The following is an 18,847-nucleotide window of genomic DNA, read 5'->3' on the forward strand; positions in this document are numbered from 1 at the left end:
GCATTGTGAAAGGAACTGCAGAGTCAGCCCAAGATGGAAAGTCACCAACAGCTGTGACATTCCTAGTGGTATTCCACCTCATTCACTCTTAGTGACCAGCTGCCCAAAGGACTAAAAGTATGCATAACTGCTAAAAGATCTGTACTTACAGACTTTTCTGTTTGTTCCAGCAGGGCTGAAATGATGTTTTCTCTGTAAACCTGGGGTAGCTGCTAAATAAATAGTTCCATGTTAAAAGTAATGTCTTGAGGCATTGTTACACTTTGAGATGCATGATTAATCACCTTCAGCTCCCATGATCTCAGTTTTCAATGCTCTGTTTTGAAAACTTAACTTTTTGAAGGCAGTCATTGAGCTTCCCATTTCAGAGCTTTAACTGAGAGCTTCTGATTCCTGAGCTGCCAGAACAGAAAGGAGTTATGTAGTCAGCATGAGAATTAACCTTTGTTCTTGCCCTTACAACATTTCCTAGTTTTTCATTTCAATGGCATTGCTCTTGCTCAGGAAAGCTCATTCCATGCTCTTGCTCAGGAAAGCAGACAAAAGCTTCAAGGGGAAAGGAGTGTTGGACTTGATGAAGGAAAACAGCAGCTAATGTAAGTCATTATATTAATTTCACATAGTTTAATATGAGAAGTTAATGTTTTGGAGAAAACAGAGGTAACTTTTGGTCACTGTACAGAGGGTGCTGGAATTAAAGAACTGTAGACACAAAAGTCATTGTGATTTATAGAGTAGAAGTATTCGATGTCCACTGGGAGTCCAGTGTTTCGTGTATGCTCATAGTCTCACTGTCTTTGTGGATTGTGTGTAATGAATGCACACAATGCCACTGGATTAGGCTATCTCAAAGCAGGTGATCAGCTTTAATTTAAAAGAATAAATTTGTTGAATAGAGATAGTGTAATAATGTCAGATTTTGTGATTTATTCTACTTTTTAATGAAGAAGGGGAGAGGTGGAAATAGGAGGGTTTTCCCCCATGAGCAGACAAGGTAGAGCTTTAGTAAGGGCAGAAAAGATGTTCTACCTTTAACTCACATATTCCCTGACTGTATCCCTGACACACACAGCAGGCATTAATGTGTGAATCTGATACCTGTTCTCAAAAAAGTGTTCTAAGGACAAAATTACATTTCTGTTTGCAGCTGTTTATGTAGCCCTACTTACTGTTTGAAAGGATACTTCTGAATGCATATGAAATTCATGGGCAGAAGTGGTATCTTTGTGGTTTAAGTACTTCTGCCTATTAAATGTACAGTCTGGGAGGAAAAACTAGAGAAGATTAATTACCTTTTCACTTCCTTCTGCCTTCTGTGTCTTGGTTTTGTACATTACTGGAATCTAAAAATTTATGGATAATTATGAGCTGGCAACGCCATGTAACTACTAAAGTGGAATTAAAAATATATGCCATACTGTTCAGTGCTGGGCACCCCTGGCCTTCAGGTGAATATTTCTTGACATTTCCAGTTGCTCCTTTCCATGCAGGGATGTCACCACTAGGGGACTCTCCCTGGTGCCTGTTCAGGAGAGTTAAAGTCCTTCCATTACATTTATTGGTGTTTGCGTCCTGGTCAGTCACAGGCACTGAACCCACACACTCTTTATTCTGCATTGTTGTGCCACAGCCTCTTTGCCCATGCACATCTTTAGTTCTATTGGTCACATACTCAGATAAATACATCTGAGGGCAACTTAGTGGGTTAATGGGCATTATAAAATGAATACATAATAACAAAAATGATAAAGGATGAAAAGGATGAACACTCAGAAAACTATTATTTCAGGGGAAGAGAAAATTAAATTTGAGCATCAACGACCTAGCAGGTTAAATTCAAGCATTATTGATTGGCAACACATTTTGTTCATCAAAATAGAGGAGACATTGACTTTTCAGAGAATTACTGCAGAAATGCTTAATTTTACAAATATCAAATAAAAAAATAAGTGAATTTTCAGTTAGATCTTTTTACATTGTCTTGTAGTATGTACAACCAAAACATGGGAGTCTTTTTTCCTCTGTGATTCATCTACTTGTGCATAATGTCTTACATGTAATAATGAGGCTGACTTGGATAATTTTTATTAGCCAAACAGACAACAGTAAGAAAGAAAAATAAACAAAACATGCTTTAACATGAGTAAAAGTATACCAGCTAGTAAGAATAAAGACTGCTTTAGAAAACAGACCTGTTGTGTGTCTGACGTGCTAGGAAAGAGTGTGTTGACTCATTGTTTTTCTTCCTGGTAGGATTAACTTGGCACAGGAGCTTCTCTGGCACCTTAGAAACCAAAATGTTGTTGTTATTGCTATTATACGTTTCTAGGAAATGACAGATAATAATTTTTTTCAAATTATTTCAGCTGTGGTAGCCTTTGCCTTTGTCAGTAATGCTTCTTGCCCCCTTTTTTTTTCTAAATAAGATGACATCTTGGAAGTATGTTTTTAAATTGTTTTCATAAAATTAAAAGGAACTATAAGTAAGAAAATATACTTGCATATGCATTTGTCCTGGTTTGGGACAAATTTGGGAGGGAACGTCCAAAGGGATATTCCCTAAAGGGCAAAATTCAGCGGCTCTTCCTCCCACCTGTTCGGGTGATAAACCTCCTTCGAGAAAAGCAGAAGAGTCTGTTTATTTAACAAGCAAAGTATTCACAAACATGAGAAAATGAAAAATATTAAACCATGGAACCTCTCGTTGTTCTGAAGAGATGGCACATTCAGAGAGAGTCCTCTGTCACTTCAGAGTCCTTTTCGTGGGTGTGTCCTCGGTTTTCTCTCAGTCTCTCTGGGGCTCGGGTCCGCTGTCCCGGCCGCACTGCAGTTTGGGGGCCCTCGGACAATAGTCCGGGTGTTCCCGGACCGAACAATGGCTTAACAGTTCCAAAAAAACCCTTCTGGCTTCAGCTAACGAGAGGAAAAACCAGCGAAAACGGCGAGGAAAAACTCCCCGCCTGTCTGCAGAGCGGAGAACTCCGAGAGCACTGCTTGCCTCTGTGTTTTGAATACAGCCGCGAAAAGAATTCCACCGCTTTTCCTTCTCCCCCCGCTTCGCTGTCAGATCTAGTTTTAAAGGTGCAGAACTTATTTCTGGGCTAAACAGACGAATGGGGATACAATCCAGCATCATAAAGTCGTCCTAGGACAGCGTTTTAGAGTTACTTGTGGCTGTGACAACAGCCAGAGTTTCTAGAAAAATAGCTGGTCATAGAAATGATGGAGTTGTACAGTTCACCACTGCAGCATAATGTACAAAGTGGTGGGAAGGGGATAAGTTGAACCAAAAAATATTTAGGAAAGAACAGGTCTTCACACACTGATTTTTAACATCTCTAGCCTTTTCTTCCTGACAAAGCAAGGAAAATGAACAGAGTAAAGAGAAAAGCTTGGTTTAGGTTATTGCAAGGTTATCTGCCCTGCTGTATTTTTTATCTAATTCTTTCAACACTATTTTTTTCTGCAATCCTTTCAGTCTTGTATTTTCAGACACTGAGAGCTTTGATCCAATGAGCAAATTTGATTGCTTATTCTTCACTTGGTGCAATTCCTCATTCTTTGTAGTTGCTGCTTATCTGTTCTCTTATAAGGTGTGTTGTAAGAGTCCTTTAGGGCCAAATCCTGCTCTGCTAAATTCAATAGGAATAATAATTTCTGCTTTAACAAAAATGGGATTGAATCCTTTGTCCTCTGCAAATAAGTGCTGTCCCCAAATGCCCTATTTGGCAACCCAGTTTCTACTACCTTGAACACGTGTTCCTCTTTATATTCAGAGAGAAGATGGTAAGGAAAATGCCTTTCCTCTTACAGTAGCAATTAAAGCTCCTTATTATCCTAAAAGGAAGTGGCAGGGGAGGCTACACATCTATTGACAGTGTTTATGATAACCCACATGAAAGTCTGGAGCATACAAACATTTAGGGTAACTTTTCCCTGGAGATGTCTGTAAGAAATACTGGGACATCCTTGTGCCTGTAAGGAAGAGAGATGTTTTTAAAAACAGTGCAAACAAGTTGCTCCTGAGTGATTCATTGGTTTAGATGCTGTGTAGAATAATAGATGGGAAAAGATAATGAGCCTGTGAGGTCATTTAGGGTTGCTGCCTGCACTGGTTTGTGGAGCAGTCTCCTTTAAGTAATCCTGGGAATGGATTTGCCTTCAATCCCACAATAGTTTATAGATACTTTTCCCAGTCACAAGGATGTTGTCTCCTCTCAAAAGGTAGTGGCTCCAAGTGTACTAATAGCTGTAGGCAAATGAGGAGTAAGGATAGATGGAGCAGACTGGGAAGCAGGATTAGTACATTTGGTTTAGAGGGCAACAGTTGTTTTGACACTTCTACGGTGCAGTGTCTCAACACATAATGTGTAATCCGAGTAACAATAGTGCTGCCTCAGAGGCAGGTTCATTGCAATACTGAGTGCAGATACCATCTCCTGCTGTAATTGTTTCTTGAGATGGGCTTTCCTTCTGGCTCACAACTGCCGTTCATTAGTATCGTGAGGGGGCACGTAAACTTGACAGAGCAGGTATGTAGGGAAATGATGTGGTTTGGCTGGGAGTCATTGCAAGGAGAAATACTTAATAGTCGTGCAATATTGCAACTACGTATCGGGTATCATATTCATTAACTATTATTCATTACTCAAATAACTACATATATAGGGTTCCATATATGCCTCCGTGTGTGTACAAATATAAACATGCACAAGCAGTTTAGAGGTTTTATTTGATGAGTTGGGCATGATAGCACAATTCAAAAGCAGCATATTCACAGATAACGACTAGATATGATGCCAAGCCTGTACCAGTAAAGACCTTACAGTGTTTAAGCACTGAAGTCAGTGTTTGTGCAAGACTTGAACTCCGTTTCTCAGCGCAAGGCGTGTTCGTGCAGTGCCTGGTATGGTCGATGTTAGAGTGACTGTGGGGTTTTTACATTTCCCTTTGCTCTGAAATGCGTAAGTGTGCAGCAAACAGCTGTTTCTCTGTCCGTCCTGTGGCTTCCCGGCCGCGGGCGCTCGGGTGGCGGCGCTGCCCCGGGACACGCCGGGAGCGGGCGCCGGGCGGTGCTGCCGGCGGCCGCCGCCGGGGGGCGCCAGGGCCCCGCCCGCCGGCTGCCCGGGAGCGGCGATCGCAGCGCCTCGTCCCGCGGGAGGAGCGATTCGGCCCGGTGGGTTCTAAAAGCCCGCGGGGATGGACCGTAACAGGTGCTCGCCGCTTTCGGGACTTCAGCAGAACTGCCCAGGGCTTGTTTCCCGGGCAGTCGCTGAGGCGGCAGCCTCTTCTCAAGCAGCTCCTGCCTTCCTCTCTCTGCTTTTACTCCTCCCAGTATCTTGGATCCCCTTTGGTAAGGTCACAGGAGTGAGGTCATGGAGTTGGCTCTTGAGAGCACATTGTTCATCCCCTCCTGTTTCACATCAGTGCTAGGCTGCGTTCCAGGCTGCACAATGTATTTACGGTGTTGAGTCACTCCCATGGTGTGGTAATATCTGCGATGATTAACATTTTTGCCTTTGTAATAAGTTTATTTGGAATGGCTAGTACTTGTGCATGTGGCTGTGTAATCTTCTTCAAGGGAAATACTCACTTCCCAAAAATGTCTCCCTCCAGCCTTCCTGTCCATCAGATGCCGCAACATGCACGGTAGGGGCTAGTATGGACAATGAATTCTATAAATTCCAGATCAAAATATACCAATTTCCAGACTAGATGTTTAATTTTAAGTTTGTTCTGTGAAGTAGTATTGTCTCAGATGAGTTTTTATTTAAATTGATAACTGAAGCAACTTATGTTCTCTGAGAGCATCTGTATTCCTGGACACAGATTTTTACCACTGATTAAGGAGGCAGATTTACATGAAAGCCTTGCTCAAACATTGGTATTACATCTCCAGGCTGTGCACGAAGTCTTGTTTTGTTGCCATCAGAATCAGTTGGGGGTGTGGATTTGCTGTGTTTGCATCTATACTTTCGACACTAGTGTAATATAATTTGAAAACAAGTAACTTTGCATGTCCCTTGCACTATTCCCACTCCTTTGCAATTGAACCTTGTTCTTTTCTGTCCAGCTACACAATTCATTCCTATGACCTCTTGGTCTAAAATCTGAACTTGCTACTAAGTATCTTCTTCAGTTGCATCCACATGTGTGTATCTTGCTCGGGCTGCACCTCCGTGTGGCAGAACATTCATATTCATTATTAGTTGCCTCCATCCATATTGAACACAAACAGAATCACTATGCATCAAGGAAAGAGGAAAATGTGATAAACTTGTTGAACGTGTTTCATGAATATCTATTAGCTGAATTCTCAATTTACTGTTCTCTTTTGCATGGAAAATGTGTGTAGTGGACACCTCATTGTCAGGGTGTCAGTGATCTACCCTTAGAAAAGAAAAATAATCTTGTTATTACTTCTATTTAAATGAGTGAATAAATATCATAAAAATTGCTTTATTTAGAGCATTATTTATTCTAATTTGATTATTGGATCAACTTAATCTTACTTTCAGTTAGTTTTAGAATGCATATGGATTGCCTTATTTTTGCAAGGAAAAAAGATGCACTTCCTCAAGGAAGAGAATAATGCAAGCATATGAGTCATCCACTTAACCTGGTCCCATAATCTCATTTGTTAAACAGTAGAATGTTGCTGTCACTAAAACTTTTATGTGATTGCTGTGAATGTATCACGTCTCACTGACTTTGTAAAAGCCATTATATGTAGAGATATACTGTAAATACTTTAATGAAAAACAGGGAGTGTTCCTAATGATGGCCCTGTAATATCTAAAATGGTTTAATTTCTTTTCATTTTCAGCAAACTTCTGAAGAGAAAGAAGTCTGAAAAGGGGCTGCAGGGAGTGACTGGACAATGGTTTGAAGAAATAAAAAGAAGAAAATTTCAGAATTACATTGATGTCAATAGAATGTTAAAACCACCATTAGAGCATCAGCTAAGGAAGAGCAAAAACACCAGTGAGTTGCATTTGTCCATTTCCTCATCTATATAATACTGGTCACCAGAGCAATGTCTTATGGCATGTCAGAGTGTAATAGCTAAGGAGTTTCTGAAATTGCACTGAGCTTCTTCTCATATCATAGTTTTACTAAAGATGTATTTTCAAAATGGGTATGTTTCTTTGAGCAGGTTCTGTTAAAAGCAGAGATGGGATTCACAACAGAAAACCCCTGATATTTTTATGCCGTAGTTAGAATCGTAGTATGGCCCAGGTTGGAAGGACAGCAGAAGATCTCCAGGTCCAGTTTTTCATAGGAAAGGGAACCTGGATGAGATTATTTGGCACTGTTTGCAGTCACATCTTGTAAACCTCTAGTGATGGGGACTCTGAGGAGGCTGTCCCAGTGATTAATTGTTCTCACTGTAAAAAATGTCTTTATTAATAAAAATGAAATTGCTATAATTATAGCAAATATAGTGGTAGTTTCCCAATGAAAGCAGTGATGTCTGCATTTACAAAAAGGTTGTGGTTTAACCCCAGCTGGCAGCAAAGCACTACACAGCCACTCACTCCCTCACTGTGGAAGGGGGTGAGAATTGGAGGGCTAAAAGTGAATTGAGGTAAAGGCAGTTGATAGATAAAGCAAAAGCCACGCACACAAGCGAAGCAAAGCAAGGCCTTCATTCACCACTCCCCACAGTCAGGCAGGTGTTCAGCATCTCCAGGGCCCCATCACATGCAACGGTGACATGAAGAGACAAATGCCGTCACTATGAATGTCCCCCCCTTCCTTCTTTTTCACCTAGATTTTACATGCTGAGTATGACGCCGTATGGTATGGGATATCCACCAGGTCAGCTGGGGCCAGCTGTCCCAGCTGTGTCCCCTCCTGCCTCCTTGTGCACAAATCCACTCATTGATGAGGTGGGGTGAGAAGCAGAAAAGCTTGGCTCTATGTAAGCCCTGCTCAGCAGTAAGAAAAACATCCCTGAATTACCAACACTGTTCTCAGCAAAAGTCCAGAATGTTAGCCCCATATTAGCTACTATGGAAATAAGTAATTATAACAGCCAAATCCAGCACATTCTTTACTCCTTATTCCATGTCACTTACATCATGCTCAGGTCCCACACTATCCAGTATATCCCCATTAACCACCCCACTGCCTTCACCTTGTGTGTGCTCCAGCTTAGACTTACCCATATAGTGCAGTGTCTCAGGGGTATACCTACTCCAAGTAGAGCCACAGACTCTTCAGGGGTATACTTGCTGCAGCATGGACTTATCCACAGCCCCAGTTCATTTGAGGTGCACCTTTTCCAGCATGGCCTCCTCCATGGGCCACAATGCCTTCAGAAATGCACCTACTCCAACATGGCTTTACCCATGGCTGCAGTCCCTGCAGAGGAGTACTTGCTCTGTCGTGGGCTTATGCATGGCCACACACTTTGAGGTTCTCCAGCATGACCACATGCACAACCACAGATTCTTCAAGGTGTACCTTTTACAGACTTATTCCTGGTCACAATCCCTTCAGAGGTACACCATAACCATGGCACATAACCATTCCACCAAGGAGCACTAAGTTCTAATTTACAGCCTGGCAAGCAAGCCCCATGGCAAACACTGGAGCCTGTCAATTAATAGCCAACAGCAAGAACAGTGATAAATTCAGTCTAGCACATTCCACTGAGATCTGTCGCACTTCGAGCCTTACATTGGGCATCCTAAAGAACTCTTGTGGTTTAACCCCAGCCATCTACTAAGCACCACCTAGTGGATCATTCATTTGACCCCCATCAGGATGGGCAGGAGGCTAAAAGGGAGAGAACTCATGAGTTCAGATAAAGACATTTTCATACGTAAAGGATAAGCCTTACACATGAGGAAGCAAACCAAAGAATTAAGTCACCACTTCCTGCAGGCAGGCAGGTGTTCAGCTGTCCCCAGGAAAGCTGGGCTCCATCACACACAGTGGTTGCTTGGGAACACAAACACTATCACTCTGAACATCCTCCCTTCCTTCTTTTCCCCTCAGCTTTCTAAGCTGAGCACGGTGCTGTATGGTCCCTTGGGTCAGCTGGGGTCAGCTGTCCCAGCTGTGTCCCCTCCCAGCTCCTTGTGCACACTGAGCACACTTGCTTGTAGGGTGGGGTGAGATGCAGGAAAGGCCTTAACTGTGTAAGTGCTGCTCAGCAGTGACTAAAACATCCCTGTATTACTGACACTGCTTCCAGCACAAATCCAGAACATAGCCCATGCAGGTGGCTATGGAAAAAAAATAACTATATGGGCCAAAACAAACACCAAAAAATTTGGCTTTGCCTAGTTTTCTTAAAAAACTAAAAGCACCTAAATGACATTTGGAATAAGTAGATGAGTTTGGGTAAGAAAGGTTTGACTATACCAGTGCAAAACTTTTTCTGGTAACACTGGGCTAAAGGCTTGCTAGTGCTTATTATCAGGGTGAGTGTCAAAGCCTGAAAAGTTGGCCCGACCAGGAAGCAATTTCTTGGGATGTCATTTCACAGGTTCTGATGCCCATCCAAAATGAACATGCACAAGAAACATGGTGTCTCTATAAAAAGCATGGTATTCTGTACTGTCTTTCATCTTCTGTCCAGATAGTTCTCATGTATAATATATGCTTTCATTCCATTCACACTTCTGCATGTTTTTCATTGAGCTCCTCCTATTTGTGCTTCATAACAACTTGAAGCAGAGTCACGCATTTCAAAAGAAAAGTGAAACCTTAAACATTCTCCTCATACTACATACCTGCACAGAACAGATCTCAGTCTTTCCTGACCTTTTATCCCAAACATCCCCTCTAGTCCTCAGCTACCTACTATTTTTCTCTTTCAAAGATGGTCTAATGGACTAAACTCTGTGTAACTGTTCTCTGGTATTTAACTTTGAAAGCACCTGTTCCTATTTCAGATCCGAAGAAGGGCTTGTTGCCTCAGAGGCTTGTCTGATATTTCCAACTGTATAAGCTGGCTAAATAAAAGATAGTACTTCTACCTGCAAGCCTTGCTGTGTCTACATCCCTAGACCATCCTGGCTATGGCAGTGCTATTAGGACTCTTTTGATGTCACCTGCATTGTCAAATCAATGCCACCAAGAGATTAGGCTTTGAAAGGGGTAAAGAATGAGGCATTTTGAAGTACACAGAGATTTTCACTGAAGGGAAGGCCATGTATTACACACAAGATTTAAATCACATGACCTGAATTATTCACTTAATTTTGGACAACGTCCAAAATGCTGCCCCTTGCTATTGTTATAAATGACACTTTGCCCTAATTTCTGGGTTTGCTTTCTCCTACAATCATGGGATAAGCCATTTTCAGCCTGTTGTATTGTTTCAGGCATGGGTTGCTTTAAATGGAAAAAAATTGTAATCCTTATTCCTGAGTGGTGTCTTGTTTCCTTATATCCTCCAGTTCGCTGTGGTGTGGTGCAGATCCTGCTGCTTCATTCCCTTTTCTATAAGTGATACTCATCATCATCATCTTCCCACTAAATGCCAGCTGCTTTTACAGGCAGACTGAGTTTATGTTCTATTTGAATAAAACAAGTCATAACCTTCCCAAAGGAATTATTCACGATATCTTGCATTCAAAATTCAGATGTGATATGCAGTTTGTAGCAGAAAAAAAAGGTACTCCAGTGTCCACAAGAGTCCCATTGTAAGGAAATCTGTGATACAGAAGACACATTAGTCTGCATTAGTGTTATGTAGTTACACTACAGTCAGTTAGGTCATTGTATATTTTGGGTTGTCGCATTTGTATATATTTGGGATATTAAGTTGTTAGGTCATTGTATATATTTGGGTTGTCACAAATGTAAAAAGAAAGTGAGTAATGATTGTGGGTGCCTCAATTTTCAAATGTTCGATTTGCCTGTATTTTAAAACAGGTATGATTTTCAAGTAATTGATTCTGATTACTTTGTGAAAATTAGCCTCATGTATCTCACATGCATCACCCAAAATAAATAATATATTCTGCACCTTTAGACCTGTTTATCTTTCTCTGTCTTCTAGTTAGTCATTATAAACCAGTATGTCACATAGTCTGTCCAAAAATGTCAAAACTGGATTTATCTGCCATAAAAGGTAAGCAAAATAAAATTGTTTATTAAAATATAACATTTATGTATATTTTAATACTGTATTTATTAAGAACTTGAAACAAATCTACTTTTTATCACATTTTTAGATCATCAAGAAATAAAAATGTCATCCCGCACAAATCCTCAAGCACAAAAGAACACTTCAGCTTCCTTTCTGGGATTCAGATCACCTTTTGCTTGGCTTTCCTCCTTTAGAAGATCAAGGAAAACCCAGACTCAGAAGCAACCACGGTGAGCTATAATCATAACATATATTATTTCCAGCTTTAAAAAAGTATATGAATTGTTCTGTGGTTTAGAACAAAGTTCTACAGTTTTAGAAAATTTTCTTAAATTATTTTCTCAGCCTTTTGCTTTTTACCTCATTGGAAAGATTGGGATTTTACTTGGTCCTGTAATGAGAGATTATCTGTATTGTGTCAGAAAAAAGAGGACTTAGTCACAAGTAGCAGGTAGAATCTCTTGGCTAAATCTATTTTGCTTAGGTTTTGCATAAAGACTTAAAATATATGAAAGACTGAAGACTTTGGAGCAGCTGCATCCTGTTTCATTCCCTCTCAAGAGGACATGGTGTAAGGTGCATGGGGATCTGGTGCCCTATGGCTGTGATAAAATAGGAAAGCACAGCTTTCCCAAGTCATAGCAGAGAGTACCGGCCCCAGGCAGCTCTGCTGCATCAGTTCCCACCATTTCTAGCCCAGAGGCAGCTTAGAGGCAGCCCTGCAGCTTTAGCTCCAGCCAGGCAAACCAGACAGCTCTCGGCCCATTTGCCTTCTGTGCTTTTTTTGTTGTGCTTTGGTTTCAGTACTGGGGTTTGCTTTGGTTTACTTTGGTTTTTGAATCTGAACCAAAGTTGGTCTCATACGCAGCTCTGGAGCTGTTGTTTGAAGAGCATCCTTCTCCTTTGCCATTCTCAGGGCTGAAGCTGCTGTTCAGAGGAAAAGGGGTGAGGGGAAGCTACAGTCAGGCTGGTTAGGCTGACTGATCTCTCTTCACTTTTGTCCTGTGTGGCTGTAGGTCAGCAACACGTGAATGAAGGCTTACTATTCTTGTGTGCCTCTTGGAGTAATGTTTGGGACAGGCAATCACAGGTAGAACTGCATTGTGCAGTGCTGTGAAATCTAAGTATAAAGGTGCAAGGTCTTTGGTACAAAAAGCTGATTTTCGCTCAGTGAATCTCAGATTGGTATTCTGGTCTGTGCCTGGGGCTCCCTGCTGGCATGATGGCAAGACAAGGAACAGCTGTAATAAACAATGACAGGTAATGCAAGCCTCTAAAGAAATTATGATTAGTCTGATACGTAGGTTTTGTAACAGAGCAGCTTGCTATTGTGGAGTGTTTGTATCAAAGCAGGAGATTTAAGAAGTTTAAGTAGAGGCTGTGAGGTTAGCTTTGTGGATTTTCACTGGTAATAATTCTCTTACATAACAACACAACATAGAAAAAGAACATGCAGTGTTAACACTGCTCCATACCTGTCATCTTCTCCTTCCTCTTTCTTGTGACCTGGCAATGCCTCTTGTCCTAGAACACAGAAATGCTGGGCCACAGTCTTCGCTGAAGAATAAAGGGACACTTGTGTAACTGAGAATCAGATTTCAAGGGTGCTTTATCCTGGTGCACAGCGAGGTAGCCAATGCACACAAGAAGGTCGAGGCTTTGCCGTAGAATCTAAGCACTGAAATGATTTCTTAGTTTAAGAAGGCAAAAAAACCAAACCGTGCCTACTCGTTACATCAGCTTTTCTTGTGTGTTTATCTGGCTTTTCCATGGAAAATCTATCGTATCTCAGGCTCAGATGCCTTTGATTTCTGACCGAGCACAACTTGAAAAATAAACAAGTCAATCCTGACGTGTAACTGAGCTGATTGCTACATTTTCTAGTCACGCCTCTCTGTTGAAAACTTCCCCCACCCTCTTCTAGGTGTTGCCGTGGCATGTGGTTTGCTTTATGCATAGGCAAAACACTGAAATAATCTGCCTCTCACCAGGTAGAGTTATTTTGGAGAGCTAGTGAAACACTATAGGACGCAGCACTGTAAATCCTGTAAGTAAGCCTAACTGGCAGAAGCTTTTCAATGGCTAAACATTAATGGCTGGTTAGAGGGTCCTTTCAGTTCTGGAGAGACAGTTTCGGCAGCTGCGGAGGTGTGCTACTGTGAGAATAAATTATGGATGCTGCAGGAAGGAGTGCACTTACATGGAGATACAGAAGATGCTAATAAAAGGTTTGTAACTGTAGTCTGAAGGCAGTTTGATCGCTTTCGGTTCAAAGGTGTCAGTTCTTGAAATCATCCTTACTATTTTCTATACATGTAAGTGTGATTCATCCTGGACAAAAATGCTGTTTAATTGTGTTTTCAGCATATGTGAGTTATGTATTTGGTTTTTAGTTGGTTTCTTATGTAGTACTGATAAGAATAGTATTGAAGAAAATAGATTATACTGACATTAGACAGCTTGGTGGTAGCCTGGGGAAGACAGGTGCCTTGCCTCTGTGGAAATACTAATTCACAGCAGATTTTAATTCATGGATTTTTATTATTGTTACCAGTCGTGATAGTAATTTTTTATTTTAAATCTTACATTTGATTGTCATTTAAAAGATACATATGTATGTAAGTGGAAAAGTAGAAAACAGAATTTCTCATTTTCCATACTGAGGAGTATTTTCCAGATGGCAAATATTTGTGGTCTTGAACATCAATTTAACTTCTTTCCTGTTTATGTATAATAGACAATATTTACAAGTTTGTGTGTATGCATTGTGTAAAAAATAATGTAAACATTGCTCAGTGTCATTAACCAAAAAAGAAATTGAATTACTGTTTCCTAAAATTAAGCACTATTTCTTTGAAAGTAAGAAAAGTTTTAATTTTGAAATGCTGGAAAATTTAAAACAGTTCATAGAAAATAATAAGGCAGTTTGGGAAATGGAGAGATTGGCATAGGGAAAAGATTAAATTAACCTCATCAGTATAAGTTAGCAGGGAGAAAAATAAAGCAGGATGCAATGACCAGTTATTTCTGAGAGAACAGTGACAATAAAGACACAGATGAATTTAGAATAGTGCCAGAGGTGCAAATGAAAATTTAAATTTTGCCTAGACTACCAGAAGACATTTCTAACTGACATTTCTAACTAACATGTCTACTTCACGTAGGTTCATTGCAAAGACCAATTAATACAACATCAAGTGGGGAGAGCTCTGCTCTCTTGAGCTTTGCACAGTAAAGCTGAAGAAGAAAGCTCCTAACAAAGCTTTTGCATTTTTGTTACACATATAAGTAAAACTAAGGTTACTTGCTAAGCCATAGGTTTTTACTGAACTTAATTTGCAGGAAATTATTGTAAAAGCTCTGAAATGTAAGTTTTGTTCTTAATTTGTTTTAAAAGCATTAAACCACAACTTTATTTAAGTTTAAAGGAAAAGCTACGTACATTTCTGAGTTTTTATTCTCTAAACTTCATTCAAAGGGAGAGGTAACCCCCTGATTTAATGGCTGTTTTCATTCAGAGCTACAAGGAAAAATTAGGAATTTCAGATTCAGACTGTCTAGCCAAATCCTAAGTCTGCTGAAGTCAACAGGCTTGTTTGGTTTCAGTTGGACCCCATGTCAGAGAGGAATCCTGGTTTTACACTTCACAATTACAGAAGTAAAAACAAATTGCACCTTTCAACTGTTCTTCCCTGCCTGCAAGCACATTGCAAACAAATGACAAAGCACTTCGGGAGGAAAGGCTGGGCCACAAAGAGCTTGCCAACAAGCCGGTTTATACTTGCTGTTGAAGCACAATAAAGTAGTCTACCTGAGCACAGGGAGGCTTTCAGAGCCTAAGAACAAGGTCATTCAAAAAGACTTCGAAACAAACAGGACTGAGCAGAATCATCTTTCCCTACTTCATTTTCTCCCAAGAATTAATTTCCTGGGAAAATACAGTTTCTGAGACAAGGAAGAATTGGCAATCAGCACAGGCTAAACAACATTTCCTTCAGGGCTTTTGAAGGGACTGAGTTTGCTTAGTTGTAAAACAAGGATCTGCAGACTCTAATAGACTCAGTGAAGTCTAGTCCTGTTCTTGTTTCTTGCATTTATTTTGTATTTGTCTGCAAGTCACCCCATCAAACAGAGTACTTTTTATGTTCAGGGCTTCTCGGCATGTTCTAACCACTGCATTACTCACGGACGCTTGAGCCAGTTCTCTGCCAAGCCCTTGCAGCCTTAAATAGCTTAGGAAAGCAGATGAGCCCTCTACCATGTCATAAAAATTGGTAAATAAAGGCTGTTTTGGGTGAGTAGCAGCAAGTTCCAAAGTTCACACCAAAATCAATCTGCTGTCTGTCTCTCCTCCTTTGCAGGGACAGAGCACAGCTCTGCATCTGAGTAGGATGAAATGGAAGAGAAAAACAATAGAATTGCAGATGCAAACCAGTCAGAACTTAACAAGTATATAACTTAGGCTATGAGTAGTACCTGCTAAATTATTATTGTTTGGAAAAAGAATGAATACCATCTTACCATAATGCTGGATTGAAACAACTACTTTATGGCTGTTGCAGACACTGAGATGTCAGTAGGTTGAGTTCATTTTTGGCTGTGCAGTTACGAATTTTGCAAGCTGACAAGGCCAAACTGAACAGTACATTTTCCCAGCACTTTATTTTTGCAGGATTTTGGCAGGGGGGTGGTAAGGATGAATTCTTCATAGAGCAAGTTTTCTTTGTATGCTTCTCAATAGTTGTTAAAATGAGAAGCTGCTGGATATTTGCTACCTGATGAAATTACAGCTTCCTTTTCCAAGCCAACATTTAAATCCCTCTGCCTACAGATATGACAGTTCTGCTAGCCCACCCTCAAAAGTGGAAGAAATGGCAACGGTAAGTAGCTTATCAATTTCTGGTCTGCAGTGTTTGTGCAATTTTTCAAAAAGTAGTCCCCTTGGTGTAGGCTGTTGCTTTGACATCTGTTTAAATAGTATTCTTGCAGTTCTTGTTTTAAATGCTGAGTAAAATGTCTGTATTGTGAACTTGTTGCATGTAGTAGACTGAGCTTGTCTGTTAAAATCCAAAGCTTTCCTAGCTAGGCCCTACATAAAACTCTGACAGATTTCACTCCTCTCATAATGACAGAATAATTGCATGGATCTTTTCCTAGGTCAGGACCTTCACATATCTTGGCTACTGTAACCAACCTGTAAATAGATCAAAACTCACACTAAACAGTAATCTAGTATATTTACTTTGTTTCATTTCATTTGTACAAGGATGAAAAACTGGGCAGGCAGTAAGCTAGAACCTCTTGTGCAACATTTCCATGCACAGAATTACCACGTAAATGTAAATTTTGAAGTAGGATTTTTATGGATCGATGGATGGATGGATGGATGGATGGATGGATGGATGGATGTTCCATTTTATAAGCACAAGCTCATTTTAAGGATAAAACAACAGATATATTTCGGATGTAATTTAGGTGCATGCTGTTGAAATACCAGGTTTTCTTCCAAGGATTATATTTTCTATCTTAATTATTTTATTACCCTTTATTACTGACATGTTTTTCCTCATCTTCAATTGGGTGGCATAACCACAGAGGGGACTAAGAAGGTATACAGTGTATAATCAAAGGCATAGAGGATGTAAACTGGCCACCTCCCTTCTCTCATATTTCAAAAATAAAGGGATAATCTGTATTAATATATGACTGAGCAAAGATCTTATCAGAGAATCCTGTCTGTTTTAGAAACATATTATATAAAGTTATTGCTAGACAAGTAAAATATTATGAATGTGGCAAACAAAAAAAGTAGTAGGGTGGGTTTTTTTGAAAAAAGGAGGAAGAGTTTCAGCTAAAATAATTCAGCAGTTAAACAGTTGTCTGCACTTCTACCATCTGAGACTGTGAGCTTAGAAAAATATGGGTGGGATAGAACCTCTCAGTTTAACATGTAGTCCAAACACAGATGGGGAATAGGATGACATTTTCCCCACTTTTACCACTAAGTGCTGTCTTCCTATAAGAAAATGGACTGTAGTGTTAAATAATTAAATCTCTGTTGTGAGGTCAGTGGGTGAATTTTAAAATACACTGGTCAAGGAAGAAGTGATTGTGGAAAACTAAATTGAGAGATACAGTGCAATAAGGATGCATTTGGATAAAATAAGTAAACTATGCCCTTATCCAAAATGTGCTACAGGATGAGGACAAGATGAGTAATTCTCCTTATTATATGTGTAGAAGTCTATAAAATGCATGCAATTTTACAACCCTCAGTTGTTTATTTTAATAGTACATTATTTAATGGACTGACAGAGTTTGCTCACCTCCGGGATATGTGACACAGTTTGTGATGTGATATGTGAAATGTGATTTGAATCCACATGTAGAACTGAAACCAGGTTACCTTACCATTTTTAACAGGCTGAAATGTGTAATTCCCCAATGTCACCTGAAACAAGCGGTCATTCTTTTGATACAAACCAAAATGAAACAATGGAGAAAAATACACTGGAATGGAATGAACAGCTAGAGAAGGAGATTTTCAGTGGTAAGTGTGTGTCCTTATTTTGGTATTGTTTGATAGTATTGTTACCAGAAGTGGCTGTGGTTTGAGAGAATTTTCTGCAAAAGCACAGGCTTTAAAACATGGCTCATTTCTAGCTGAGTGGCTACTTTTTGTTGCCTTTGTCTGACAGCAGAATGTGTACTCCAACATTGATTTTAGGAGATGTCAGTGAGCAATCACTCTTAGAATGTGTTTCATCTCATACTGATACAGTTCAGAAGAATCCCATGTAACTGTGCACAGTTCTCTCTGCTGTTTCTGCCGGGAGCCCATACTTCACCCTTTAGATGCAGACATATGGTTATGTGAGAATTCTATCCCAGTTTCCTGCATGCATAATTTTGATAATAATGAATTACTGGGCCTGGTTTTATAAACTGTAAAGCCACAAACCACAGAAGCAAGAGGCATTATGGCATTCAGTTCATTTTCTGGGATCCTCTTTATACCCCCAGTCAAGAGTTGCAGGTTCTTTTTTAGCTTGGCTCATGTCTTCCCAATGGAAGACTCAGAAACAACTCATCTTTTTCTTGTTCTAAGCTGACTTTCTCAGGAGTCTTCTGTTTTGTGTGCTGAAGAGAAACTTAGGAAAAATTGAGAATTTTAGTACCTTTGGATCACATTTTATTCCAACTATACATATTTATCAATGCTTTCTTAATGCTTTTGTAGTGTTAGCATAGGTCTGTAATGACTGATTGCTCAGTCTTATGTATTTAAGTGGTTTAGGAAATTCTGTAACAAAACAATCATATCCATTGTATATTATGTGTAGTATTTTGAAAATGGTAGAATACAATTAGCAAAGGCATAATTGCTTTTGACAATAAAAATAGTTTTAATATGTTGCCGTCAGTCTTCTGACTGCGTATCTTGGTTAATTGAGCTACATAGTGTTTAATTCCAGTTTATGAGGTTGCCTATATATATTTATGTAAAAACATATTTGTTGCTAGATTGAATCACAACTTCCTAACTATTTAATTACCCTTTCATATCCAGAAAATGCCATTTTCAGTGCTCATACAATTCAGAAGAGAACTTATTTTATGAATGAAATAAACAGTGGACATGCCAGACTACTGAATATGCTTGTTTGATGGTTTGCAGGATTCTGTTTTCTTATAGTTATGTCATAACTGTGCTTTGTGAACACACAGAAAGGTCTG

The 18,847-nt window shown here is 39.9% G+C and overlaps 1 protein-coding gene and 1 long non-coding RNA gene across 4 annotated transcripts in view; one reads left to right on the forward strand and one right to left on the reverse strand.

Annotated features, from left to right (window-relative positions):
- EXPH5 (exophilin 5) overlaps positions 1-18,847 on the forward strand; it is a 37,275-nt gene that overhangs the window by 10,768 nt on the left and 7,660 nt on the right. Inside the window, exons 2-5 of one of the 3 annotated variants that reach the window (XM_068181363.1) lie at positions 6,827-6,984; positions 11,196-11,340; positions 15,942-15,990; positions 17,534-17,660. In XM_068181363.1, coding sequence (XP_068037464.1) covers positions 6,827-6,984; positions 11,196-11,340; positions 15,942-15,990; positions 17,534-17,660 — 479 coding nt within the window. Of the gene's footprint in view, positions 1-6,826; positions 6,985-10,925; positions 11,093-11,195; positions 11,341-12,932; positions 13,339-15,941; positions 15,991-17,533; positions 17,661-18,847 lie in introns of those variants that run through there. The other 2 variants (XM_068181364.1, XM_068181365.1) reach the window with 2 other exon arrangements.
- LOC137469036 (uncharacterized) lies at positions 7,094-9,110 on the reverse strand. Its single transcript, XR_010996321.1, has 2 exons — positions 8,881-9,110; positions 7,094-7,388 (listed from the first exon to the last, which is right to left on the reverse strand). It is a non-coding gene; the product is annotated as an uncharacterized lncRNA (long non-coding RNA).

The sequence above is a fragment of the Anomalospiza imberbis genome, chromosome 2 (assembly GCF_031753505.1).
Source record: "Anomalospiza imberbis isolate Cuckoo-Finch-1a 21T00152 chromosome 2, ASM3175350v1, whole genome shotgun sequence".
NCBI lineage: Eukaryota > Metazoa > Chordata > Aves > Passeriformes > Viduidae > Anomalospiza > Anomalospiza imberbis.